The sequence below is a fragment of the Haliotis rufescens genome, unplaced genomic scaffold (assembly GCF_023055435.1).
Source record: "Haliotis rufescens isolate VD_foot unplaced genomic scaffold, xgHalRufe1.0.p SCAF_7, whole genome shotgun sequence".
Classification (NCBI taxonomy): Eukaryota; Metazoa; Mollusca; class Gastropoda; order Lepetellida; family Haliotidae; genus Haliotis; species Haliotis rufescens.
The window spans coordinates 45341199-45362278 of record NW_025964361.1 but is presented as its reverse complement, the minus strand read 5'-3'; the positions used below and the strand labels follow the sequence as shown (position 1 = coordinate 45362278).

Here is a 21080-nt window from a genome sequence, read left to right as displayed (position 1 = left end):
GTTTCACCGAAGAGGTAAACGTCTGAGACCTGCATCATTTCGGGCTTTCCTCCCACAGTAAGCTGACATGCTGCGATATGACTGAAATACTGTTAAAAGCGGCGTTAAACCCAACTCACTCCCTAACTCTTGTCGGTTAGTGAGTGATTATGGTTTTACGCCGCTTTATATATTCCAGCAATATCACGGCGGGGGACACCAGAAATTGGCTTCACACATTGTACCCATGTCGGGAATCGAACCCGGGTTTTCGGCGTGACGAGCGAACGCTTTAACCACTAGGCTACCCGACCGCCCCGTTATCCATATGAAGTAAGAAAACACCGACAGTAGACGTTTCGCATGTATGTCCCTAAACCAACATGTAATGCGCACTTATAAAGAAAATCAAACAAGCCTTGCATGGTTTTGCTCTGTAAATCATGCACAATATATTATGCCAAGCGATGTGTCGAGTATTGCAGGTGAGTGATTTTGGTTTAAAGGCCCCTTTGAACAGTATTCCAGTAATATCACGGCGTATCTGCTTAATGTGGGAGCAAGGCCCGCAGTGATGCAGGTCTCCGACGTTTACCACTTCGGTGACATCCACGAGCACGGGTATGATGCTGACGCACCGAGAAACATTAATCAGGGCGAACCGGGATTCGAACTCACAGTCACAGGTTTCTGTCTGCCCAAGGGACACAACTCTGCACAGACAATTGTAGCGCCTTAGACGACTGGATATTGTAGGTAAAGCATACAGTCAAATATATTTAACTGTGTAAATCTGGGTCCGGGTAACAATAGGTAGCTCCCTGGAAACTCATGCTTGTCGTAAGAGGCTACTAACGGTACAGGTGGTCAGGTTCGCTGGTTGATTGCCTGTCATCGCATCTCAATTGTGTGGATCGATGCTCATGATGTCAATCACTGGATTGTCTGGTCCAGATTCGATTACTTACAGACCGCCGTCACGTTACTAGAAAAATGCTGAGTTCGGCGTAAAAGATCAAATAAAACTATGGATTGTTGAATATTGAACCACAACGATGATTACAGAAAACGTTTGGTTTTTTTTAGAAAATCTATACAATATGGTATTAATGTGACGCCCTCGTTACGTCAAATAGAGTGTGGTGATCAGCTGGTGATGATCAATGGAAGAACGATAGTAAAGAAAGAATTATCTCCCCTATATAAAGCGGAAGCAGCTGATCAGCGCCGCCTATCTGTCGGAAAACAACCCGTGAGTGCAGACGGCAAAATTCGGGCGAAAGTGTTTCAATGTTCATGTACCGATTGTTCTGAGCCAATGAAAATATAACCTAATGTTCGCTCATGCACAAGCCATGTGATGCGAGAGATATACAGTATTAAAAGTTCAATAAGAAGGCGGCAACGACAGATTAAAGGGCTTTTCATGTGATTTGGTGAGTACGGTGTGATCATTACTACTCAATCTCAGTCGTCACTTCGACTGACCTAAAGACAAAAGTCGAGCCAGGAGACAAATGGATGCCTTTTGATAAGTTATCCTGAACAATGTGAGACGTTGTGTCATGCTCGCCGCAACCGTCGCATTATTCCTGTTTCGCAATGTGATTTCCATCATTTTGTAACTATTTAAAATACTTTAGTATCGATTTTTATCTTTATTTTTATTTTTATTTTCTATGTGTAATATCATACTTATGTTAGCTAATCGTTTCTTTGCTACCTCAAAGGATTATGATAAGGAAAGTGGTAATATTGGATTTATAACACAGGTTCTCACATAATATCTGTGACATATCCTCCTTGGCTGAAGTCACATTGTCATACATTGTTTTACTTGTCCCTTTGATGTCACTTTTTTATAACATGGTATATATGCAGAGTTATCATAATGTAAACACATGTTTTAGTGCAGTGTTTTAGCATATTCTTCAGTTGTCAGTAAGCCAGAATGCTGCAGTTATTGTGAAAAAAATGTACAGATGAGAGATATATGTGTCCAGTGTCAGCATCTTGAACATTGAAAGAAATATTCTCTCTACCACATTACACATCATTGCCCTGAGGGGGACGTTAGATAACTATTTATGTTGTGCCCATGTTGTGAGCTTGAGACACTAAATGTTTGCCCACAATTATTTCTTGTGTGTAATTTATATCTAAGATAGTAGGATTTGTGAATACATACTTTACAATGGATGTATGTAAACAATTGATGGTCAATTGATGGTCATTCCTGGATTGTATCTGCGGAAATATACCATATCAATTATGTGAAACAACTGAGGAATCTTCTGAATATTATGTAAATCATGTTAACCTGCACTTCATTTGATGGGGCCATATATATTTATGACCAGTATAGGTCCCCATGCTTTTCTGTACAAGTGTTCTCAATCACTAAGTAGACACAATTTATGGATAACAACTTCTTTAATACTGTAATAAGCGATGTTTCGGTTACACTGTTGTCAAGCAAGATTGAATGAGCAACATTGTACAGAATATATATACATGTAGTGCGTGGGGGATTAACAGTAGGGGATTAACAGTAACAACAATTGCTACACATGAGTGGAATAACATGAGTAAGTAATGACAACAGAAGGATATTACTGTCACATCAAGATGGACAGAGGACATAGAGAGGATGTATAAGGATCTATACCGAAACGTTGCTTTTTACAGTATTAAAGAAGTTGTTATCCATAAATTGTGTCTACTTTTCATCCGTCAACTTTTAACTAATGCCTATCAAACAATTCTCAATCACTGTTTTGTAACATGGGTCAAGTATGATAAATATCCTTTAGCATGTTTAGTGGGCTTTTTATTTCCTTTGATAATGGAAATTGCTTCTTTTTATTTCAGGTGTTGAGTTTTTAATGCATCATATCATGTGTAGTATTCAGGGTTTTACCTTTGGGGTCAAGGGGAGCCCATTAATTTATTTCAAGGGTTCTTACAGGAAACATGAGGGTCCTGTTAAGTAATAAAATGGTGTAGTTTACTGTACTTTAAGATTTGATATTACTTTAACTACAGGAACTATTTTTGGTCAAGTTTGGGTACTATTAATATTATTGTGCACCCTTTTGGATGCATTTTATTCTTTTCTGTGTCCATTCTATAGATTTATGTGTCATGGACACACATTTGTGCGTCATGTAGAACTCTCAGTATTCCTACTTAGAGATATTGATGTAACGGTAAAGTTTAAGTTTCCATATTGTATCAGTACGAATTTATAGAATGTTGATATGAAATAAATAATTCACTTCTACAGAAATGTTCATATTAAGATTACCATAGTTAATATGGACGATAAGAAAGCAGAAACTTCAATTTTAAGCATTTATTGGACCAGCCTCATTCATTTTAGCATTAAATTTATCAACTGAAAATCTACATATAGCAGAGTTACCATTTACCGCTAATTACCAATTACCAAAAATAATAATTGCTTTGCTTTGAGGTTATATATATATTTGTAGCAACTTAGTCTCGAAACAAAGTCAATTTTTTTTAAAAAGAGAATTTTTCATGTGTTTCTATTTTTTGAAAGAGGGGACTGACAAAAATTAGTGGGGACTGGCAGTTTGAAAAGCAAGCGGGGACACTGATACAGTACAAACAGAAAAATTAATTTTACTATTTATCGATATAGCATTATTCTTTTGAATCAATATGATAGATCCCTGTCCTAGAAAATGAACCAATCAAAATCCTGAGTGGACTAGTAAAGAATTCCCAGTAATGTATATATTATATCAAGATCAAGATTGTTAGTTTTTGATGTAATATTTGGATATTGTGCGTATTGCATATGTAAAAACATTGTTCATGAACTCTGTATCCCTGGGAATGAACAATTGCCATTCCTTAAGGTGTAATATTGCATAACCCTTTATGGCCTTTATCTCCCTGACTCTTCCCTTTATCTGGATAACAGTTATCCTTGAGGCTGTTTCATGGTCTATTGGCTCTCTTGATTGGTGGTGAAACGGCATGTTATTTTTGTGATCAACTGAGGCAAAGTATGATGTAACATGGCCTAAGCCTGAGGCTTTTATTCTTTGTCCAATGTCTTGTCTAGTTTTCTTGTTATTATTGATGAATATAACCGATGGACTATTGGAAGAGGTCATTTGAGGGCTATTACAAGATCCGAGGTTATGTGTTCTCAGTATATACTGGCTATATGCTTTGAAGTATGTTATAACAGTTCCACTACAGCCTTCATTTGATGTGTACAAGCTTTTGGTCCAGGTATAAATTCTGTATTATATTTCTTTATGTTTCTTGACAACCATGATTACCACCTGTTGTTTTTTAATCACCTATTTATCTTGAGTATGAATGTGGCCTCTCAGTGTCTTATTATCATGATAATATGTATGTTGGTTTCACCTGGGTGGTATAAATCTAAGGCTTGTGAGTCTTTGGTCCTCTGTAATTTCACCAAGCATAATCATGATAATTGCCTCAAACTTTTAAGTCTTCTAAAGTGACAAAAAGCAGTGCATACTAGAACTATTATTGATCTGAGCAGGCTGACATTAGCTGTAATATTAGATTTGTTACGTTTGTTGTTTACCACCGCACTCAGCAATATTCCAGCCATGTCTGTAAATAATCAAGTTTGAACCAGACAATCCAGTGATTGACAACATGAGCATCGATCCACACAAATGGGATACGATAACATGCATCAACCAAGTCAGCGAGCCTGACCATCCGATCCCGCTAGTAGCCTCTTACGACAAGCATAGTCGCTTTTTATGGCAAGCATGGGTTGCTGAAGACCTCTTCTACCCGGAATCTTCACGGATAATTGAGACAAAATTATGACTTTCATGTATCATATGTTATGATGGAGTAGTCAGATACAGTAGTTGCAAAACTTTGTAATGTTTCTGTTTGAAATTAATATATCCTTTAAATATGACTTGATACATGAGCAGCATTATGAACTGGTGTTTATTCACAATGTAAACTGTGAAGATCCCGGTTAGAATTGGTCTTCAGCAACCTATGCTTATCAGATGAGGCGACTGGCAGGATTGGGTGCTCAGACTCACTGACTTTATTCATGCATGACAACGTATCCCAATTGCGTAGATCGATGCTCATGATGTCAATCACTGGATTGTCTCGATTAGACTTGATTATTTACAGACCACTATCATATAGTTGGAATATTGCTGAGTGCGGTGTTAAACAACAAAGAACAATAATTGAGGATCAGCTGGTCATACCTGTGACTGAAGCACTGTTAGAATTAGCCTTCATTTCTACTGTGTAACTTATGAGATTATCAATATTCTGCCAATATGTATCATTACACGATACTAGGAATGGCACAGAGTAGTGTGTACAATATGGATTCCAGACTTGATTATTTACAGACCACCATCATTTTGCTGGAATATTGCTGAGTGCAGCGTTAATCAAACAGACTAGCAAGCTTGACACCTGAATGTTTCTTGTGCTTTGGTCATGTCCCACACTCAATCACACATTACCATGTGGTATCTCCTTAGGTAATGGAGAAACATGTCTCTTCACCCAGCAGTAAATGGGTACCTAGTGGGATAAAATGCCAATGTGACTTGGACCTAAGTTAACCTCAACTTTAGCTTGGATCAAATACTCTCCACTTTAAAACTAATTAACCTTTTTTAATTAAAACAAGTGAGACCTGGAGACTGTCCTGTGTGCATGTTTTGTGGCAAGTCCACCTCTTAAACAGGGTATTAGAGGCTCCATCCTTTGTTGTTGGTTGTTGTTGTTGGTTTGTTGTTTAACGCCGCACTCAGCAATATTCCAGCTATATGACGGCGGTCCGTAAATAATCGAGTCTGAACCAGACAATCCAGTGATTGATATCATGAGCATCGATGCACGCAATTGGGATCGATGACATGCATCAACCAAGTCAGCGAGCCTGGCCATCCGATCCCGCTAGTCGCCTCTTACGACAAGCATAGTCGCCTTTTAAGGCAAGCATGGGTTGCTGAAGACCTATTCTACCTCGGAATCTTCACGGGTATCCATCCTTTGTAGGCTATCAGGAATTGTATGAATAATATCAAAGGGAAAATGCTGCTCCATGCTACAAATGTTTTTTGAATTTTTTGTGTGCAAAGATGTTCATGATATCGCTCGAATACTGATAAACGAAGAGTACAACCTTATACATACTCATGGAAATTTGAGATGATGTTCGAAGTTTTTTTTGAAGGTCTGATGTTAACATCTTGTCTTGTTCCATGAAGAACGTTATCTCCTCAAGCAACTAGTATAGATTTGCAGTGTTTAATCTTCTTGGTTACAGGATGTATAATTAGGAAATGGAGTTGGCAATTACATTGCATCTTATCAGTATGATAACAACACTGCCATACCACATGTTCATGCTGAAATTCAAAACTTGACTTTCTTCTTCTTGTACCTGAGGCATCCCAATGCACATGTGAAATAATTTCATGTAAATCATGATCATTAATGCTTCCACCTTGAAATAAATAGTCAAATAATCCATGTTTCACCAGATGGGCTAAGGCAGCCCTGATGCTTGTCAAATCAACATGCTTATCATTCTTATGTAGACTGAAGTTTGCAAAAGTCTTAAAAATGAATCATTCATATAAAATTTAAAATATTTTTAAAAGATAAATAATTCATCATTGTTCTCCTCTGAATGCCCAGAGCTAAACCTTTATATGTTTTTCATGTTAATGACCCTGATGGAACCAGGACACAACATTCTGTAAAAAATGTGAATAGAGCCCTATTGTATCTGAAGACTGTTTGAAAAGAAGACGAAGAAGTCACGTTGTCATTCAAGACAATTTAATGGCAGTTAGTTCATCATCATAGGCAAGTCATGGCAGTTTGTCAACACAAGCTCACGGACAGCACATGGTTACATAAAAAAGTATGAACCGGGTGCATATAATTGTTGAATTGTTGGACCGGCAGCGGAATGGCAGACAAATGAAATTACACCCCATGACATATACACACCATCGGCAATAGGCGAACAGCCTTACTATTCTTATTATTATTGAACAGCATTCATTCATTACTTTATGACACTGTTGATGCTAAGATTGGGAATTTTTGTTTTTATTATAGCTGTGTGTTTGCATGTTTCTGATGATACTACTCTTGCCATGGAATGACAGCAGACTTGTGAATCATCATGACTTTTGTAATGTTTTATTGTCAATTGATATGACAACATACCCTTCTGTGGTGGGTTTAGCCTTGAGGTTCGTTAGAGCTTATCATGCCCAGGTGTCAATCATCACTTGTGTACAATGTGTGAAACCATTTCTGTTGTCTCTTGCTGTGATATTGCTGGAAAATATTGGCATTTACTAAAAGCATAAAAAAACAATACTCACTCATTCAAATACCCTTCTTGTTCTTATTTTCCTAAATTCTGAGGTATTTTGACATTGAATTCAGTGCAGTAATGTAAAACTAAGCATTAATGCCTCTTCGTCTTCATTGGTCCTGTTGTCAGTTATAGACAAATTACTTCTACAAGGCCAGAACATTAGATAAGCCATATTAACATGAATTGGGAAATTCCAATTTGGGAATTTTGCCAGACATAACCTGCCGACCTTGATAGACCACTGAGACTCAAGTGGTCTTGGCACAGACTGAAGGTATCACAAGTCAAAAAGTCTTTTTGTCTGTGAGCTCACAAGCCCAATCACGTCTTTCATTGTCTTTGTCACAACATTTTAGACTGAGCCTACCACCATGACCAGGCTTGCTAGACCGAAAGACATTTTACTAGACTGGGGCTTTGACAAGTGGCTGAAGTCTCAGGCTGTAAATGTCATGGTACTCTGCTGGGATGACTGGTCTTCCTATACATGGTGTCATGGTAGTCAGCTGCAATGACTGGCCTTCCTTATAATGCCTGGTGTCAAGATAACCTGGAGGCGTCTCCGGTCACACAAGGAGTCCCTTTCAGCTGTCAAACTGATGGTTGACGTGGACATTTGACATACAGCGTTAAAATGTTTCGGTTTGATATCTGTGCTGTCATTGTGTCGAGAGTTCACATCTTAGTTAACCAAAAATTTTGCCAATGGCAGTAATTTTCCTTTGGTGGTATATCTTTTTTATCTGTTATACAAGTAATCTAGGTGTGATGGTTGATTCGACATTCAGTTTGAGAAACCACGTGAATAACATCTGCAAAAACGGAAACCATCAGATGGGAATTATCAGACAAATCAGTAGATATGTGGCCATAGGCTCAGTCAATGCATTTGTCACCTCAAGATCAGACAAATGTGAGAGTCTCCTGCATGGCTACAGCGTGTGCAAAATACAGCTGCCAGGCTCATCACACACACAATGAATGTGTGACCTCCTAACACCGGTCCTCAAAGACCTGCATTGGCTACCAGTGAGACAGAGAATCATGTCCAAGCTGCTGGTATTTGTCTTCAAATATCTCCATTGTCTGGCTTCATAGTACCCCACAGCCTTGCAATGTTTTACCAACCTGACAGGCAATGTTTAGGCATCATATGTGAAAAAAGCTTATTTTTTTTAAATATACGCTATGTACGAGTATATTCTTTACCTTCATTGGTCAGCCAAGGTACACTGTTGTTACATGATTGGAGCAAATGGCAAGATCACCAGTACTGGATTTGCCTTGTGTACTTTCTGACAAACAAGGATGATTGCAGATTGTAGTTTGGTTGACATGTATGGGTATGTAAATGTGGTAACTCCAGCTTCTGTTCCTTAGTTATGCTTTAAATGTTAATGGGGCGGTCGGGTAACCTCATGGTTAAAGCGTTCGCTTGTCATGCCGAAGACCTGGGTTCGATTCCTGACATGGGTATAATGTATAAGCCCATTTCTGGTGTCCTCAGATGTGATATTGCTGGAATATTGCTAAAAGCATCATAGAACCTCACTCACTCACAATAAATCTTATATCAGTGCTGTTACTGTTCCTTAGCTCTAATATAAATCTTATATCAGTGTTGTTACTGTTCCTTAGCTGTACTATAAATCTTATATCAGAGCTGTTACTGTTCCTTAGCTGTACTATAAATCTGATATCAGTGTTGTTACTGTTCCTGAGCTGTACTATAAATCTTATATCAGCATGATCAGTGCTGTTACTGTTCCTTAGCTGTACTATAAATCTTATATCAGGGCTGTTAATCTGGTTCCTTTATAGTATAAAATGTAACACTCCGAGAATTATCAGTCTCAATTGTCTTGAAACCAATTCCATTGGGTGTAAAACTAAAAGGCAAAATACCTGTAAGAATTCTGTGAATGGATCACTGAGTATTAGTGATGACACCAGGTGTTCATGAAAATGGTAAGCATGCCCTGCCCTACCAGTGGTACCTGCAACTCGCACAGCTATGCCATAAGTGTAATGTTAGTGCAGGTTATGCTATGAAAGTTATCACAGTTAGATCAATGTTGGACATAATTGATCAGTATGAAAGTGTTGGTTGTTGAATAATATGTTAATACTGACATACAGGAAGATATTTATTCACATGTTTTTATACATGAGACCTAGTTACTGTTTCATGCGTGTTGATGAACTGTTGTGAAAGTGATAAAGGTGCGTTACAATTAGGGCTGTAAGATTCACTCGCATATTTGGTGAATCAAACCGTATCCATTCATGAATTGAATTCGTTTTTCGTGGCCACTAGAATAGAATATTTTTGAATATGCAAGCTTCTGCATTTACATACCCTGTACCTAAAGATATCACAAGAACATATTATATACATAGATTTCATCAAAGACAACACTCTTATAATATTTAGTTTGACAGTATTGTGGTCACTGGTCATTGTAGTATTTTGAGCAGAAACAAGTACCTGGATAAGTGCAGTATATAAATGTATAATATATTAATCATTAACAAACCATGTCAAATAATTTATGTTGTTAATGTTTCACTGAATATAACAAATAATACCAATAATACTACAGCTGCTACTTCAGACTTGTTATTGTATTCGTGACTAAATATTCGTATTCGTTACCCTTTATTCGTGATCAGTTTTGTTGATATTGCCTCTGTGGTCTAGTGGTAGATCGTTTGCCTGGAGAGCAGAAGGTTGGGGGTTCAATCCCTGTCCATGTGATACCAAAAGGCATTAGAAGATGGCACACACACGCACATGCACGTCGTTATATAAGTGCAATAATCTCCGACGTGATGTTGAACCTCATTTCACCTCACCTGATTTGTTTGAGGTTTTGCAGTGAATGGAGAAACCCATATCATGTGTTGATTGAGATATTTGGTCTCAAGACAACATCATTGCTGACTTTTGAGAGAAAGAGTGCATGACATTGTTTTTGAAATTTACCTTTTCCTTCTTCTTTGACTTCATATGGTCATTTTAAACAAATGTAATTATTCCCAGGGAGCTGAGAATGAACATGGAGTGTACACTGATCCATTGATAATAATGTAGCACTTTGAGCATGCTTTAGGAAATGCACTGGGCACAATATAAATTAGTATTATTATTTGCTGTTATTATTAATTTGAACCTGACTTTAACATGTTTAAACATATGTTTCCAGACAAGTGAGTGTTTGAAAGAACATGTAACTGTAAGGATAATGTTTTGTATATTTCTTTCAGTTTTGAGCTACTAACGCGCCAGTGACTATAACAGTGGGAACAGCCTCGACGTGAGCAGCTAGTCTATGCGAATGAGAGTAAAGCTGAAGAATGTTCTTATTGTGACAAGCGTCCTCTGTTTCACTCCTCTGCTTTGGCTCTCACTTTTTGCACAAAATGGTAAGTAGTTTAGTGATTGATTCTTATTCTAATCGCCTTAGTTGCCCAGCGCCGCGCCCCGATTCGCATGGCACGCCAGAAACCTATGATTGTAGCCTCGAATCCCGGTTCGCCCCTGCATCACTTTGGGCTTTCCTCTCTCTTTAAGCTGACACGCCCTGATATAACTGGAATAATCTTAAAAGCGGTGTTAAACCCAACTCACTCACTCACTACCTTGTGTAGAAAGATCTGGATGACATTTCATGACCAGCAGCGTAGCTGAGAGAATTAACAGCAAACACGTTTTGAGAAAAATTATTTCAAAATAATTTTACAAATGAGTAGTATCCCTAAGTTTGGAGTCGAAAAAGTGTGAAAAAAAGTGTTTCTTATACACGAATAAATACGGTAATTAGGATCAGGTGTGGTCAAGCTTTTTACGCTGATGACATGGATCATCGTTCATGTTTTAGTTCACTGGTTTGCTTGGTCCAGACTTTATCATTTACAGGCTGGCGACATATTATATGCCTAATTGGGTAATTGATCACAGAAATTGATTTTGTTGTGCGTTAATTACTGTTTCCCTATGAGTGGGGATCATTGGGCGGAACAGACTTGCTGTGTCCATTGTTCAAGAGGTAGCAGATGTTGTTTTCCATTTAATTTAAATTCCAGCAATTTTTAATCAATAATAACAAATTGCGGACTGTGGTTTTGAACATGATGCAGTAACCAGTGCTGACTATGTTATTGATCAAAGAAATTAATTTTCTAGTGCCTTAATTACATTTTCCCTGTGGGTATACTGTGACAAAATAGACTCGGATTACCCCTTGTTTCCAGCGATAGTGGATGTTGTTTTCCATTGAATCTGCATTCCAGCGGTTGGTTAGCAACATCAAACCAATGGTTGTTAGCATGAACAAAGGTCCTTGGGCAAAGTTCGATAACTACCACACATGTACATACTGCTGACATGTCTATCATGATTATATTTTCATAACATTTTCTTGTTGATATGGTTCCCTGCATTTGTACAACTAGGTTATGTGATTAACGTGGATCAGTTTAATCATCATACATGTCAAATACAAGAAATTTGTCAACGTGTTCACAATGTTTATTTGGTATTTTATCAGAGCAAGAATAGAAATCTTCAGGCTTTCCGAGCCTATCCCACCTTATCAGTAATGATAAGATCTATAACTAATGGTGATTACGACTCCGTAATGTCTTGTCTTTGATGTGAAAAGAACTACCTACCAAACCATGGCTTGGGCATGTTGATAGTCCTGATGGTTTATGGTATTACCTGCTTCCATTATGGGATCGTCTCATGATGCTGATACATGTAGAACCATGGGATACTTAAATGACAAGAGTTATGGTGTGTCTGAGAGATGTAATAAATGGAGTATATTCAAGGCTGTAATGCGAGATTCGCTCTGGGGATGATCATTATTTTTCCGAAACAAGTTTCCAGGTAATTGGCATTTCTTTGCATTTCTCCCACTGGGAGAGATTCATTTGTAGAATAAATCCCCATAATGCCCATGCTTGTAAGAGAAGAAAAATGAGGATTGGGTGGAGTTAATCTATAACACGCCTGAGTGTGTGATAAACCCATCATTGGTTGCCTGTTATATTAACCACTGGTTTGCCTGTTCCAAACATTATGATTTACATGTTGTTGTGATATAATTGCAATATCACAACATTCACTGTCATGGGTCTTTTAGTGTATAACATGTTCTTTAAGTAATGAGAGTGGCATCATGGCAAATTTGAGCAAGCTGCAGTGTTCGAAATTGGGGTGGGGTGACAGGATCCTTGGCTTTGCTGCTATATAACCATATACCCTTGTGTGTAATGCATACTTTAAAAAAAAATATACAGCTGTGTAGATTGGAGTGCGCGCAATACACACATGCAATTGAGTTTTGATTCTTTCTTTTTCCAACACAAAGATCAACGTGAGCACTTAACACAGTACCTGTGAAGATCCACGGTAGAATTGGTCTTCATCAACCCTTGCTTTTCGTAAAAGAGGACTATGCTTGTCGTAAGAGGCAACCAACAGGATCGCTGACTTGGTTGATGCGTGTCATCGTATCTCAATTGCATAGATGTTGCATAGATCGATGTACATTATATCAATCACTGGATTGTCTGGTTCAGACTCGAGTATTTACAGACCGCTGTGATATAACCGGAATATTGCCGGGTGCGGCATTAAACAACAAACAAACAAATGTAACACAGCATTTCAAGTTAATCCTGTTGATACACTATCTGGAAATGAAAAGTGTTCATTGTCAGATTGTATCTCTGGACATTATGATTTCCATTCAATATTGTTAAAGTTTATGATAATTTGACATAATCATATGTGAACTGATCGACAGATCGCACCAACTCCCCACTGTTTTCTGCAGCCATGATCAGATTACTGCTATTGGTGCCATGAAATGAACCCGAGTTGAATGAACCAGAGAATGGATACATATTTTTATCATAAATGCCATACTTTGACTCATTAAAGATCATTTTTGTTGTGGTTAGACTATTATATATCAACATATTGTTTTCACGATCTGCGGAAAGCCTCAGCATACTCAAATGGTGATTCATCAAACTACCCTACATAGAGAAGATCCAGCAGTATACCAAAGTGTCATACTTATGGTTATTATTATTTTAAATATATATATGGTAAAAGTTTGTTTGTTTTTTTTTTTTATTAGATTTCATTCTATTTCCAAGTAAATGTTAACAAATATATGGAGTGGGCACGTTTATACATGGTAAAAGTTGCAACTATATTATTTCTTGTAAAATAGTAGTTTCCAAAACAGTGTCTTCCGGACATTGCAATAAAAATCTTTAAAGTTATAATATTAGGTATATTTATCTGTATCACCTGTAGATTTGGGAGGAAATGTGTGTACAGCTGATTGCTACTTCCTGCTTAGTTTTACGAGACAATTACTGGTACACATAGTAATCTTAATCTCCTCATAGTAATCTTTATCTCTGCATATAAAACATAACGATCAACAGGAAGTAAAACTGGAATTGTAAATCATCATGTCTCGTGATCTTTTATTGCAATTTTCACACTTTCTTTAACAAGACCAAAGTTTATTATGTCCTTTTCGTTCACCTGAAGTAGTAAGTAAGATGTAGCTTTTGACTGTGCACTATACACAAAATACCATTTTTTCCTGAAACTCAAAAGAATTGGGTTGGCTTTATACTTAAGTATGCACTATAAATAAGAAACTATTGAATTCTCAGAAACCTATATCATGTACATTTTTATATCCTTTTAATGTTAGGACGTTGACATGGATGACACTCACTCACTCCCTCACTCACTCACTCACTCACTCAATTACTCACTCACTAACTCACTCACCTCCTCCCTCACTCACTCAATCACTCACTCAATCACTCACTCAATCACTCATTTCATTAGCTTACTTAATGTAATCATTTCTGCGCGTGTGCATGTGATTGTGCACACTGAGTGAACATTTCATCAACAGCAATGAATGAAAAAATATGTCCATGTATTAACACGACCGCCTCCCCGGTCTAGTGGTAGAGCGTCCGCCTGGAGAGCGGAAGGTCTGGGGTTTGATCTCCGGTCGCATGGTACTTGTAACCAGTACCCTGTCTGGCATTCGGCATGAAGGGCTAGAACAAGGACTGGTCGGCTCGGAGTCCGTATACTGTGTCTGAGTGGGGTATTCATGTTAAACTGCAGCGTGGTATCTCAGTGAGCTAGCCCTATAAATCAGCATCAACCGGACTAGTACAAGCAGCCACAGACACACACACAATCTTGGATGCAACAGTAAACCCAATTTCACCTCACCTCACCTCACCTCACCTCACCTCACCTCACCTCACCCAGTGAACCAAGTCAGAGGAACCTTACCACCTGATCCATTAAGCCAGTTCCCACAACCAGCATTTAGACTAAGGTTGCTGAAGACCAATTCTAACCCTCTTGTAACTTTTAGCCAGAACCCCCACAGGGCAAAAACTTGATTTTTTTTCAACCATATGGATAATAAGATGTGTTCCTTCTTTCCAGAGCACAACCAGTATGAAGAGCTGCTAGAAAAGCGTTTCGCTGACCTGAGGGATAGGCTTCAATATGCCGAATCTTTGAACAGGCAGCGAGAAAATGACCTTTACGTCCTCAGAACACAATTTAACTACCTCCTTGAGGCTGTCTCCCACAACAATGGCACAAATAACCGGTAAGTAAACTGTTATAGAGTCCCTCTCTTGTTCCCATGGTTACAGGTAGAGGGACACTGTATTTCACATTGCAGGTTTGTATCTCATGCCAGGCCATGCCAGGATCTGCTGTTCTTCTTAGAACATTAGAAACCCATGCATTATGATATTTGGTTTGTCAGCACTATTCATGCATTTGGCTTGTGTTTGGGTAACCTCATAGTTTAAGGTGACACCTGCAGGCCTCAAAGTTGCGACTAAAACGGTCACCAATTTGACTTAAATTTCAATTTGTCTACTGTCTAAAATTCAGAAGTAGCCAAATGACTACCTTGAAAATATCTTGTGGCAACTAAAGTCTATTGCTTCACATTTGAAGACACAAAAAAGATAAAAGCTAAATGTGGAAGACATGTCTGCTAATAAATGTACTTGTGTATAAGTCCTGCTAAAGTCAACAATGAACAGAAATACATAAATATTAATGTAATTAGTATTTTATTTCAGTTGACAATGATCATTTGATAAGCAAGGATATACCAAAATAATCTAGTAACATAAATTGTATCATTGTTAAAATTACAAATAACCAAAATCAAGAACAGTTTCCACTAATATACAATTCCAAGACTAGTGCTATGACTTGTACATATTATAATAGTTATTTGATGAAGATAATTTCAGATGCTTTTGGCTACCTACAATATTGGCTTGACTTCTTGATTTTACCACTGGCTACTTGGAAAAAAGTACTTGTAGCCATATGGCTACTTGGTAAAAATTTAAACTTTGAGGCCTGGGTCAAGAAAATGTATAAATATGATGTAAGTTTTTAAGATTTTACCACTGGCTACCTGGATAAAAATGCTTGTAGCCATATGGCTACTTGGTAAAAATTTAAACTTTGAGGCCTGCACCTTGGATCAGTGTTAGACATGAAAGTGGTCCTGGGTTCCTTTAGTTTGTCTTCTATACTATTTGAATCTAATTTGTTTTTGACAGTAGGGCTTTGGCAAGGACCAACTGGTTATATTACCGAAATTATTCAAAGTGTCTTTGAGCTATATTTGAAGTGCCGTTAAGATAACTCACTAGCTCACTATCCTGTGTCATATAATTGAGGCACAGGGTGTGAAGATCCAGCAAAGTGCCTGCTGACCAGTAAGGGTGACTTTTGGGGAGTCTAAGGAACTGGTTATAATGATAAGTAAGTGAGTGAGTGAGTTGGGTTTAACGCTGCTTTTAACAGTATTCCAGTTATATCGTGGTGTGTCAGCTTAATGTGGGAGGAAAGCCCCAAGTGATGCAGTTCTCAGACGTTTACCACTATGGTGAAACCCACGAGCACGGGTATGGTGCTGACAAACCTAGAAACAATAAGGGCGAACAGGGATTCAAACCTACAATCATAGGTTTCTCGCGTGCCCATGGATGCAACTCTCGCGAATCGCGGGGCCTGAGATGACTGGGCCACCTTTGCCCCCTTTTAATGATAAGAGGTAGAAGGGTAACCAAGTGTTCGGAGTGTTTGCTCATCATGCCAAACGAAAGGATTCAATTTCCCCCATGGTAACACCATTTGGAAACCCATTTCTGGTATTCCCACTATGATATTTCTGGAATATTGCTAAAAGTTGCATAAAACACAAATCACTAACTTGGCCATTTGAAAATGAGCATCCCAAACTGTAACTGTGGTAACAGAAGACAGCGTAAGCATCCAGTATACAAAATTTTATGTCTTGTTTAATGTTTCATCCCATCATGGCTCGAAGATGATAAATGTATAAAGCACTTATTGTCCTGGTGTTTTTGTATTATACGTGTTATAGATATCATGAATAAAAATTGTATATTTTTTCCCCTTGAATATGATATTTACAATACGTATACACCGTCGGATAATAATCAATGTTAAGTACATATGCTGAAACACAAGAAGACAGATAATCAACTTTAACTAAAACTCAGAAAAGACCATCTCCAAACTTATCAAATGAGATTCAAACATGTACGACGACATTGTTGTGTTTGATTATCTCATGCCTAATTACCCAGAACAACTTAATTTGATTTTTGTGGCCATTTTGCCAAATATTATGAAAAATTGAATATGTATTTTCAAAGTGTTTCAGTATAATTTCATTTACTGAAATAACAGCATATGTATATAATGCCAGATTAATTACCATGTGCAAAATGAGTTGAAGCCGCACATAGAGAAACACCATTCTGAATGAGGAATGTTATGGTAAAGTTTTTTAGCAAGTAAGTATAGCTAGGTGAACACATTTGCATATTTATTGGATGTTTACACCATGTTTATCAGATTGGTTTATCACATAGATAACACTATTCATTATATGATAAATTCTTGTATATATCCTCAAACTGTTTAATCTAAAAACTAGCTCAGCCCTGTTGTGTCTCATGCCAAGTGTCTAGGGCACATGAATTTTCATATGGCGAACGCCATTGCAAGCCATTTGAGATATGTACCTAGTATCCCATGCTCCTGTGTGTGGTATGAATCGTATCCCTTTATTGTTTACATTAATCATGTAACAAGGTCCCATGGGGTTGAATATAGTCCCCATCTTTAGAAAGCATTTGATATGTTTCCCCTATATTCCCTACCCGACTTAGTACAGGCTGTATCACCACCCCCTGTATTGTTAAGATCAAGTTTCTATTCATTGGCTCATGGGCCTATATGTACTCAGCATTATCATAATTATAACAAGGCATTTGCTATGTATCCCTTATATTCTCTATGCCCATGTGATATGTGTTGTATCACAACCTCCTGTATTGTTCACTTCGGCAAGTTTCTAATACATGGTTCATGGGCTTTCAGTCGTCAGCATTATAACAAGGCATTTGCTATGTATCCCTTATATTCTCTATGCCCATGTGATATGTGTTGTATCACAACCCCCTGTATTGGTCACTTCGGCAAGTTTCTAATACATGGCTCATGGGCTTTCATGTCGTTAGCATTATAACAAGGCAATTGCTATGTATCCCTTATATTCTCTATGCCCATGTGATATGTGTTGTATCACAACCCCCTGTATTGTTCACTTCGGCAAGTTTCTAATACATGGTTCATGGGCTTTCAGTCGTCAGCATTATAACAAGGCATTTGCTATGTATCCCTTATATTCTCTATGCCCATGTGATATGTGTTGTATCACAACCCCCTGTATTGGTCACTTCGGCAAGTTTCTAATACATGGCTCATGGGCTTTCATGTCGTTAGCATTATAACAAGGCAATTGCTATGTATCCCTTATATTCTCTATGCCCATGTGATATGTGTTGTATCACAACCCCCTGTATTGTTCACTTCGGCAAGTTTCTAATACATGGCTCATGGGCTTTCATGTCGTTAGCATTATAACAAGGCATTTGCTATGTATCCCTTATATTTCCTCCCCCATGTGTCATGTCACAAACTCTTGTACTGTTCACTTCCGTAACAGTCTCACAAACACAATATCACATAGCACTTTAAACAGCACAAGCTTAGCTGAAAGATAAGCTTGTGAGTATGGAGGGCCCCATTGTTGGTTTGGTGTTGGGTTCCCCCTTGACCTGAAACTCTTCCAGTGTGTCAACTTTCCACTGTCAACTTCTTGCTTTGAATGTCTGCTTCTTGCCAAGCTGTAAACATGCTGCACAAGCTTTCCCACACAGGCCCTGTAAATATTAAACAGGTGCATGCCTCTCATAACTGACACACACTCAACAAACTGAACATGTTGAAGCCAACATTTGAATTTACTTTCTTTGTGGGCTTATTAGAAAGTAAATTCTACAACCCCTTTCACTGCTATATATTGTTTGTCAATTTAGGGAATGTTGAACTTAGTTCTTTTTGTTACAGCACAATTTTTTTTTTCTGAGACAATGTTAGAATTCATTAACCATGTTAACAATGATTTGCCTGCAAGTTTGGTACATTTGTAATGTTCTTAATAGTCAACCTTGACAGTATTTTGGGCTCACTTGGAATAGAAAAAAGTGATGAGATGAATGTAAACATTGTTTATTTCCACAACATTAAAGGGGACGGTCGGGTAGACTAGTAGACTAGTTCGTTCGTCACTCCGAAAACCCGGGTACAATGGGTACAATGTGTGAAGCCCATTTCTGGTGTCTCCCGCCATGATGTTGCTGGGATATTGCTAAAAGTGGTGTAAAACCATACTCACAACATTAAAAGATGGTGATTCAAAACAGTTTTAGAAAAAAACTATAACCATAACTTCATTTAGTAATATTTTATTAACAATGTTGAATCATAATGTATAAGTTGCATATAAACTTACATTTTGCATGTAAGTTAACAAAATAAATTCTTTACATTGATGCCGTTGGGTGTGTAAATAATTTATCAGTTTCATCTAATATCTTTGGCATGTTCAGTATTCAGGGGTGAGAATCTTCCACGAATCTGTAAATTTCCCAAAATTTTATAGACTACAAATATGTTAAAATCTCATGGCTTGCCCCTAAACACATGCTGTTCACCCCCAAATAATATGGACCATGCTTCATTGCAAAGACGTTTCAGCTAAAAAGGAAAATGTCCATTCTCATTCCTGAGTATTGAAACAGACTAAATAGTTTTAATTTTGAAGTAAGTAGCTTCATCCTAATATTAAATTTATGATTTAAATATTAGGAAAAATCTTTGCATCTCTATGTCAGTGGAATGTACATCCAACGACACTAACTGTCCTATGGCAGTTAGTGGTGGGAAAATACACTGATTGGTCGGTGGATCGTGATATTTTACTTCCCGATACAAGTATCGATCACAGTCGCACACCAAGTACAAAATATTGATTCATACCTTTAATGTTTACTGGAATGGCTGTTACACCAAACACTAATAAGTAGAAAAAATTAGTATTTTCATCCGTTGCGTCGTACTTGACACTGCCAGCTATAAATCGTCACGGTGCCAGGTATTTGACTATCCTGTATATGAAAAAGATGGCTTATACACCACAGATAAGAGCTCTTACAAGTATCATGATACGAATCAGATTGCACATTGGTGTATTGTCCCAACCCTAATGCCAGTGTCATCATTTTTGGTTTGTTTGTTGTTTAATGACGCACTCAGCAATATTCCAGCTATATGATGGCAGTCTGTAAATAATCGAGTCTGGACAAGACAATCCAGTGATTAATATCAAGAGCACACACAACTGAGATACAAGGACATGCATCAACCAAGTCAGCGAGCCTGACTACCCAATCCCGTTAGTTACCTCTTACGACAAGCATAGTCGCCTTTTACGACATGATGGAAGGGCCTCAACATGAATCGGAATTCATCTTGTTTGCAATTGCCCAGATCTATGATACAAGTGCTGTGCTGTTTGCCTGTGATGTCACTCCCCAACTGTGTGTAATTCTATATTGAGATTCCTCTTGGCTTGACTTGGAAAAACATCTTTGTGATCTTTTTTAAGTCTATTATCACAAAGCCTGGGCTAAAATGTATGAGAGCATGTGTGATAAATTAATCACTGAGTTTTCTCTTGTAGTTAGGCATAAGCCATGCTTCAGGTTTCCAGGGACAAGTTATGAAAAAAGAACACCACTCCTGATACAGATAATGATCACGATGTGGGCAGTAGGGGTAGCAGTTACAACATTGACTTGCCATACCAAAGATTCAGATTTGTTTCCCAACATCGGTAGAATACAGACACACAAAACAGACACACATACCAGTCCCAGACACATTCTGCAGCAAAATTACCAACATTCTGCAGCAAAATTACCAACATTCTGCAGCTAAAAACATAACCTTTTTCCCCTAAAGAATTAATACAAACTCCTTTTTTTCTTCAAAATTCTTAATCTGTATCAATTAGACTTGAATCTAAATCCAAAATGAAATAATTCCACAGACTGTCATTATAATCAGCTATACTTGGATGGGACATTAAATTATGCAAATAAATATATATGAGAGGGTTTGCTTGAGTGAGTGAGTGAGAGAGTTAGT

General features: G+C 37.8%; 1 protein-coding gene across 1 annotated transcript in view; it reads left to right on the top strand.

The window, feature by feature from the left end:
- The first annotated feature begins 1215 nt into the window (after positions 1–1215).
- The window catches only part of LOC124115636 (alpha-1,3-mannosyl-glycoprotein 4-beta-N-acetylglucosaminyltransferase B-like), a 60457-nt gene continuing 40592 nt past the window's right edge, over positions 1216–21080 (top strand). The window contains exons 1-3 of the mRNA XM_046476694.2: positions 1216–1415; positions 10655–10813; positions 14901–15069. Of these exons, the coding sequence (XP_046332650.1) occupies positions 10720–10813; positions 14901–15069 (263 nt within the window). The 5' untranslated portion in view covers positions 1216–1415; positions 10655–10719. The remainder of the gene's footprint in view (positions 1416–10654; positions 10814–14900; positions 15070–21080) is intronic.